The sequence below is a fragment of the Nicotiana tomentosiformis genome, chromosome 8, assembly GCF_000390325.3.
Source record: "Nicotiana tomentosiformis chromosome 8, ASM39032v3, whole genome shotgun sequence".
Lineage (NCBI taxonomy): Eukaryota > Viridiplantae > Streptophyta > Magnoliopsida > Solanales > Solanaceae > Nicotiana > Nicotiana tomentosiformis.
In genome coordinates, this window is record NC_090819.1 from 5,251,870 (window position 1) to 5,260,336 (window position 8,467).

The following is an 8,467-nucleotide window of genomic DNA, read 5'->3' on the forward strand; positions in this document are numbered from 1 at the left end:
AGAAATGTTATTTAGAAATTAGTCAATATTTATTCTATCCTAAAATTTTAGACTAAAAATTTTAACTTCAGGACAATTCAAGATATTTTTGTCTTGAAAAATTGAACCGAAAAACTAAAATTTAGGACGCACTGGCTAATTCCTAAATAACATCCCTTTAGAGTGACTATCTAGTGTCATTTCTACTAATTTAGATCCCAACAAATATATTTTTTTCACTTTTAATCCATGCCAAAAATTATTTATATTCAATAACCGAAAAATATATAAAATTTATATATAACATACAGAATATATATATAAATAAAAAATAAATATTTTTTTGATTATTACTTTGAGAGGGATCATTTTCGCTTCTTTTTTTTAATACAGTTATCTATGAGATCTTTTATTTATATCCCTTTATCAAAAGCCAAAAGAAAATCACTTTCCATTTCCTTCCATCACTTTCCAGCTGGTTGAGGATTTTTGGGTTTTTGGATCCAAAGCCTTCTCTTTTCTCTCTCTCTCTCTGAATCTTGAAATAGTCCATCTGTCTGTCCATGCCATCAACCAGATCAGTCACAGAAATTAACTTAATAAAATCCTAAAGCTGACATCTGTGAAGCTGTAAATGGACCAACCTCCTATTGTCCATATCCCAGGGTAAACCTCTATTCAGGTATAATACTTATATGTTACTGATTTGAAGGTAAAAATTCTTCCTTCTGGACCAATTTTTTTTTGGGTGTCTTGTTTTTTGAGGAAAAATTCTTTCTTTGAACATTTGGTCATGTTTTTACACTATTTTTGTTATATGGGGTTCTTAAGAATAGGTGACTTGTTCATGGTTTTTAGTGAATCTTGAAGTTTTTTCCCTAAAAATTGAATCTTTGATAAGCTGAAAAAAAAGGAGAAATTTTAGGGTTTTTTAGAAAATCAATAGGGTTATTTGTATTGTTTCCTCCTATGTATTCTCCAAGCATAAAAACTGAACCTTTGTTGAGCTAAAAAAGGAGATAATTTGGATGTTTTAATGAATCAATAGGGTCATTTGTATTTTTTTTTTGAAATATGTATTCTCCAGGCATAAATATTGAAAATTTTGTGAGCTAAGAAAGGAGGTATTTTTTGGGTGTTTCAAGTGAATCTTGAAGATGTTTACCATGGTTTAGTGATGTTTTTATGCCTAAAAATTGTATCTTTGTGAGCTGAAAAAAGAGATAATTTTGGTTGTTTCATATTAATCAATAGGGTCATTTGTATTTTTTTTTCCTCTTATGTATTCTTAATAACACATAAAAATTGAAGCTTTGATCAGCTGAAAAAAGAGAGAATTTTGGGTGTTTCAAGTGAATCTTGAAGGTGTTTAGAGGGTTTAATTTGGTGATGTTTTTATGCCTAAAGATTGAAGCTTTGATGAGCTGTAAAAGGAGATAATTTTGGTTGTTTCAAAATAATCAATAGGGTTCATTTTTAATTTTTTTCCTCTTTGTATTCTCCAGGCATAAAAATTGAACCTTTGTTGAGCTAAATAAGGAGATAATTTTCAGGTTCGAACCCTGCGCTATGTAAACTAAGTCTGGTATTTAAGTGGAAAATGATAGAGAGACGGGCTCATTATCCCCGAGTTCGTAGGTTACAATCGCGTTCCTAAGGGTTGGTTCCATACGGATTTCTCGGTCATTAAAAAATAAGGAGATAATTTTCAGGTTCGAGCCCAGCACGATGCAATCTAAGTCTGGTATTTAAGTGAAGAAGAATCACTATCCTCAAATTTCGACGGTTACAGTTGTTTCTAAGGGTTGGCTCGAGACGGATTTCTCGGTCATTCAAAAATAAGGAGATAATTTTCAGGTTCGAGCCCTGCTCCATGCAAACGAAGCCTAGTATTTAAGTGAAGAAAGATAAAGAGGCGAGCTCATTATCCTCAGGTTTCGACTGTTACAATTGTTTCTAAGGGTTAGCTCCAGACGGATTTCTCGTTCCTTAAAAATAAGATAAGGAGATAATTTTGGGTATTTTAAGTGATCAAATGGGGTCATCTGGATTTTTCCTCTTATGTATTCTTCATTCTATGGTGGCCTTAACATCTGGAGGTTTAATGATGTTTTATAGCAATGAGGTATTTATATTTAGTCATGGCAAAGAACGTGCTAGTAAACTTCTGGGGTCAACACCACATGATCAGTTAATAATCCAAATATCAGATTCATTTTCTGGACTGCTTTTATTTGCAATTGGACTTTTCTTGTTCATGGTTGCATTTATAAAGGATAGAGAGTTTCATGGATTCTTTGCTAAGGGATGTATTCTTCTTCATATTGCTATGGCTATTTGGAGAATGTACTTTGAGAGGAAACTTGAAGAGGATCTTGGCCGTGATTGGTTGAGACTTGTTGTTGCTGACATTGCTTTAGGACTTTCTTGGGTTTTCTTTCTTGTTTACTCTTGGAGAGAGAAGTATGATTAGTCTGGTTAGAGTAGCGTGCCCGTTATCCACTGAATTTCGAGCAGTGTGCCACTATGTCCATTATCGTTCGAGCTTCGAACGGTGCACTGTTGTGTCCATTATCGCTAAGTTTTGGACGGTGCGTTGTTAACGGTCAGGGGGTTTCTCGGTTATTAAAAATAGTTGGATTAGTCTTTGTAAAGGGCGTGCCCGTTATCCATCGAGTTTCGAACAGTGCGCCGTTGTTTTCATTATCCACCGAGTTTATACGAAACTCGGTGTGCTGCTGACCTTCAAGGATTTCTCGGTTATTAAGAAAAAGTTTGATTAGTCTTTGTTTGCATATTTATATTTTTATTCACAGGACGACAAAATCGTTCTTGTTCAAGTATCAATCAACTACGTCTCAATTCCGAACTAGTTGAATTGCTTGGGGCATCGTATGGATATGCTTGTGTGATAGGAAGCTACGTTGCAAGTTAAGATTTTGAAACACAAATAAGATTGTGTTTCTTTGCTTCAATCTTGAACAGTACTCTCTTCTTCTTTTTTTTGTGGACAGAGTTTGTATAGTACTTCCTTTTCTCCCGTAATTATCTTTGATGTAATTTTGTTGATAGAAATGAGAAGTGTTTGTGATTTCCTTAAGTTGGCTTCTGTTGAAATTTTTACCTTTTTATTTTATAAGACTCTTCAGCACAAGATATAAACTTGAAAGGTAGAACAATTATGAATTGAATTCTTGTATAGGTGGTGCGGTGCATACCTTTCCGGTTATGTGCGGGGTCTGAAAAAAAGTCGGACCACAAAGATTTATTGGATGGTCGTGCATTTCTTTAAAAAGCTATTTTCATGGTTAGAATCGATCATATGACAACAATTTCCAAGGCTCCCTTCAAATTGAATTCTTGTATAGCATTATATTATTTCTGATTTTCCTGCGGTCCCCTGTTAACTTATCCAGGGGTCAATAGAAACCGTTTTTAGTTGCCTTTTATCTTGAAAGTGTGTTATTTTTATTTTATGTGATTGTACATCTATCAACAAGATTGATGTAATTAGCCTGCTTTATGGATATTCAATGAAAGTGGCTTTGATTAATATAGAGCCTATGACTCAGGAATCTTTAGTAGGTCCCAAATTAGTTCAACTCAGTCTGTCCATTGGTCCACCTAAATCATATTCTTGATCAATTTCAATAAGTCTTTTCTACTGCTAAGTCATTCTTTATAATAACATTTTACTATAATTTCTTTGGAACCAATTGTTCAAATTATATTATAATATATATTCTTTATAATAACACTTCATTATAGTAATTAAAAAACTTTTAAACAAATAAGACTGTTATAAAAAGATTTTACTGTATTTAGAACTTCAACGTTAAGTTTATTGGTGATACCTGTCCTTCAATCTCGTCCATAATATTTTCTGTTAGATCTTTCCTTGCCACAAAAAGGTGAACAATCAGCGCCCCCCACCCCCTAAACCTCCCCAAAAAAAAAAGTTTAGACAAAAATTTAATACTCCTTCCGTTTCAATTTAGATGACACAATTTATTTATTGAGAGTCAAACCATGTGAAATTTAACCAACGTTTTGAAGTGTATTTTTTTTATCCTATTGACATGAAAAATTATAATTTATAGTACTTTTTATTAAGTTTTTAAATATCTAAATTTTAATTTTAAAATATTGAGTTGAGCTAATCCAATTTAGCTCTCGATAAGTAAAACACGTCATGTAAATTAAAACAAACGGAATACCATTTAAGTAGATAATGATAGAATAATAGGTGTTTACCCTTAAAATTGAATAACAATTAAACTTATAATGAGGTTATAAGGATACGCGATTTCACTTAATACCGATAGAAAAATATGAAGATTAATAACATAAATGAACTATAAAATAAAGCGAATCAGTATTGAAACGGAATTCAACCCTTGAGTTAGGGTTCCCTCGAACTGATTGATACCAAGATAGTTAAAAATACAGCAAGATGATGAACAAGAGAGTATAAGCTAAAGAGAGAGCGTTATATTGGCTTTTTTACGTGAGAACAATGTGTCTCACAAATGGTTAATACTCCCCTTTTTATAGTAGAGGAGTTCTACTTATGGTATAACTCTAATTACAGAAGAAAATCCCGTGATTAGCTAATTAACTGTTTCTGATTTGATCCGTTCTGAGATTTACGCCATGATCCTCGACCAGTCATCGAGGTTTACGCCGTGATCCTCGACTAGTCACGGATATCCCGCCTTTCTGTTATTGTGCTATCTTCGATCTTGCTCGATGTTTGTCTTGTTTGGTTTCGATCGCTACTAGCCTCGATCTCGACAGGTACCTCGATCCTGAACTTGGTACCTAGTCCTCGTGATTTAGTCTGTTCCGTTACGAGGCCGTCCTTCGATGCAATCTCCCGGTCTCGGTCAAATAGTAAAATTGGGTGGGCCCGATTTTAACCGTATACAGATAGTCCCCTCGTTTTTTTGGAGTGTAATGACAAGAAACGAATTGAGCCTTCGATTTTCTATCTCGACCTGTTATGATGTCATCCTTATGACGTAAGCGATGGAAGTGACTGAAACGTCCCGTCTGTACAGTTACCAAGGCATTAAATGCACGTCAGTCGATGGGCGGCCACCGCCAATATTGAACCGTCGTTGTGAAATTTATAAATAGCCCATCTCTCCACCATTTTGAACTTTTACTTTCAGATCTCCTCTCCAATCTCCAAAGCTTTTTATATCTTCTAATTTCTTCATCTGCAAATCTACGATTTTCACGGCTAACCTCTTCTCAAAACACCAAATCTTATCATCTCCATCTATTTTTAACTTCAAATCCATACAAAAATTGCAAAAACATCAAAAACTATTCCTCAAAAGGAAAACGCTTCTTCGTCGCAGTCGGCCGGTGACAAGACACTGGCGGAGCCGTGCCTCGAGAAGTGTGTTCCCGGGGGTGTGTCCTCACTTCTAATTTTAAGACTGATAAAGCCTCATCGATTCCCGATCGATGCAACCCAGTGTCGATGTATATATGCTCGATAACTGAGGGATACCTTAAGCAGGTAAAGAAAGATTGCAACCGGGAGTGTAAAGAGGTGGTGATCCCGACCCCCGAAGAGGACATCACCACCCATGTGGAAGGGTTTCTAAGTATTTACACTTACCCTTTCACGCTGAGCCCCCTCGACCTCGTCGTCGTTGATTTTTGCCGCCAATATCAAATAACCTTAGGCCAAATCCATCCTTCCTTTTGGCGAATTGTGATTCTGCTCCGATTCTTCGTGAGCAAAGTCGAGGGGATGCCTTTCACCCTCGACCACCTCATCAGGTTATACAGCCCCCGCCTCTATCGAGGCGAGTTAATAAAACTCCAATTCCAGGCTACCAAAGTGATGTTCTCGAGCATATACGAGGACAAGGACCGAGGCTGGATGGGCCGATACGTTCAAGTGAGGACTTCCGACCTAATCCCAGCCGAGAAGATGTCATTTCCCGAGAAATGGAATATGAAGCGTAAGTACAATCCCATTGTTAGCTCTTTATTTATTGTTTTGCTCATTTGCTTCTTCTCATCGATATCCCTTCCGTGATATAGCGGTCTCTTGGATGCCCGGTGTAATTCCTAACCTCAAGAGCTGGTTCGGGACCTGGCCTCGACCTCTTCGTATGCCGAGCACTCATGGCGCGATTTATCAAATGGCCGATGGAAGCCAAAACTCATGGTAAGCCCTTTTTCCACGTCTTTAATGGTTTTATCAAAGCATTTCTTACTTAATTTCCTTTCATACATGCCTTGGCAAATATGCTATTATGAGGCCCCTATCTGGTGAGGGGGAGACTTTGATCCCGGCACCGAAACCGGCAAAGGACAAATAGAGGAAAAAGTCCTCATCCTTCGAGGATCCAGAACCTAAGAAGAAGAAGAAGGCTCGTAAGCTGAGGAAGAGCATCATCCTCCTAACCGAAGAGTTTGTTCGGCGTCTAAGGGAGGAAAACTAAGAAGTGGAAGAAGACGACTCCAGGCTGGTGGCCCGAGGGGGAATGAGCATTGAGGCCCCAAAGGCCACTGAAATGGTGAAGGCTGCAGAGACTCCGTCTCGAGATGAGGGGTTCTCGGGAAGAGACTTGGGCAAAATCCCCGAGTCATCGAGGATTGAAGATGCCTCCTACCACACTGAGACAACGGTGGGTACGGCTGTCGAGGCCCCTCGACATGAGGAGAACGCCCCAAGTAATTCACTTGGGGCAATAGAAATTGGAGGCTCTCTGTTGCTCCCCTTGTTTTCTAAGGAGATAATTCAAGAGGCTCGGGCCTTGAAGACCCTCTCCATCGAAGGAGCCCACGGAAGGGAAGACCCCATCCGTGATTACTTTACTAGTCTGAGTGACTTGGAGGTCTCGAGGAAGGACTTGGGCGAGGCATCGAACCTTTTCAATGAAGCGTAGCAAGTTCTGAATCGGGTAAGCCTTAGCTCCCCTTGTTTGTATTACCTTTGTGTTCATTTTTCTCTTTTTGTCTAACTTCTTTTCTTCTTTCTACGTAGGCCTCATCGCTTCACCGAGAAGCATTTTCTTGGTCTCGAGTTGAGCAGAGTCGGTACGAGGCTGACATTCCAAGGCTTACCGAGGAGAGGAATTCCATCAACCTTCTCGGTAAGCAAAAAGAAGAACAGATCAAGGACCTCCGAGCCGAGTTGGCCACGACTCACAAAGATCAGACCGACCTAATCGAGTAGGTAATGAAAATCTTAAAAGCTCATGGGCTCGATTCGGGAACGATGGATAACATTTTGACCTCACAGGTACAACAGAAGGTCGAGAGGATCGAGCAGCTCCGCGGGGAGGTCAACATGATAAAGGCGGAGTCCTTAGGGTGAAAAGAAGGTATAGACCGCTTTGCTGCAGAAAAAGAGACTACTCGAGCCCAATTATCATCGGTCGAAAGTCAGCTTCAAGGTATGAAGGAGAAGAGCTCGGCTCAAGCAAGGAAAATAGAGGATCTCGAGGCTCGGTTGTCTTCCGAACTTGCCAAGGACAAATCTGAAGCCGAAAAGGCAAAGGCCAAGTCAGATGCGATCATGGCCGTCTACCGGGCCGATGCTGAAGCCGCTCAAATCCAAGCGAGAGAGGCAGTTGAGACCGCTCAAACTCGAGCATATTGGATTACTGAACTCGCCAAATGCCAATCTCGGAGGGAAACCCTCGAGGAGATCCACGCTCGAGGTTTCGATCTTACCAACGAGATAGTAAAGGCTAGAGAGCATGAAACCGAAGCTGGAGCACTGGCCAGTTTCGATGATGATGATGATGGCAGCAAGAGCGGGTCCGAGAATGGGAAGGACCTCGATGGAGAAGAAGCTGCCCCCGGAGAAGATCAGGAACCTTAGGATTTTTCACTTTTGATCTTTTGTATAGGATCCTGATCGGACCTTGTAAATATTCTCATATATATAAATATCTCTTTCCATTCCGACTTGTCATTATTTTATTTATGCCTTGTGAAAATTTTGTTTTATTTATGCCTTATGAAAATTTTGTTCATAAGTTCGAGGCTTAGGCAATTTGATCGAAGCCGAACTAGTGTAGTTTTTATAATCGAGTGAGTACTTGCTCGAACTCGGAGTAGGGTGACCCTTAGGTTTTAATTGAGTGAGGATGATTTGTCAAAAATAAACTGGCCCTTTAGGCTCTTGAATTAGGCTGATACGGCCATAACAAAAAGAATGGCTTTCTCCTCCTTTTCGGCTTGAAAATTTTATCGTTTAGTCATATAAATTTTGTTGTGCCTTAGCACAAAATAAAGGGTATGCTCAAGAGTTCGAACGGTTCCGTACCCGTTAGGATTTTCAAGGGTCGATATTATCGAGACCCTTTGTTTCATAATGTCTTAGCATAAAATAAAGAATTTGTTCGAGAGTTCGAACGACTTTGTACCCATTAGGGTTTTTCGAGGGTCGATATTATCGAGATCCTTAGAAATTTAGCCGAGGGTAGCCTTTTTAACTGGTTTGTGAAAATAT

At 38.8% G+C, this 8,467-nt stretch overlaps 1 protein-coding gene across 3 annotated transcripts; it reads left to right on the plus strand.

Annotated features, from left to right (window-relative positions):
• The first annotated feature begins 406 nt into the window (after positions 1 to 406).
• Positions 407 to 3,079, plus strand: LOC104117418 (uncharacterized). Of its 3 annotated transcripts, none has more exons than XM_009628473.4 (2): positions 407 to 691; positions 1,485 to 3,079. In XM_009628473.4, exon 2 carries the CDS (start codon positions 2,015 to 2,017, stop codon positions 2,450 to 2,452), a length of 438 nt encoding a protein of 145 aa, XP_009626768.1. In that variant the 5' UTR covers positions 407 to 691; positions 1,485 to 2,014; the 3' UTR covers positions 2,453 to 3,079. The 3 variants fall into 3 exon arrangements, with proteins under 3 accessions (XP_009626768.1, XP_009626767.1, XP_009626769.1); XM_009628472.4 differs by having other exon boundaries at positions 407 to 661; XM_009628474.4 differs by having other exon boundaries at positions 407 to 645.
• The last annotated feature ends 5,388 nt before the right edge of the window (positions 3,080 to 8,467 follow it).

Coding starts and splice junctions, on each gene's coding strand:
- LOC104117418 (XM_009628473.4), top strand. CDS start 2,015: ATGGGGTCATCTGGATTTTTCCTCTTATGTATTCTTCATTCTATGGTG.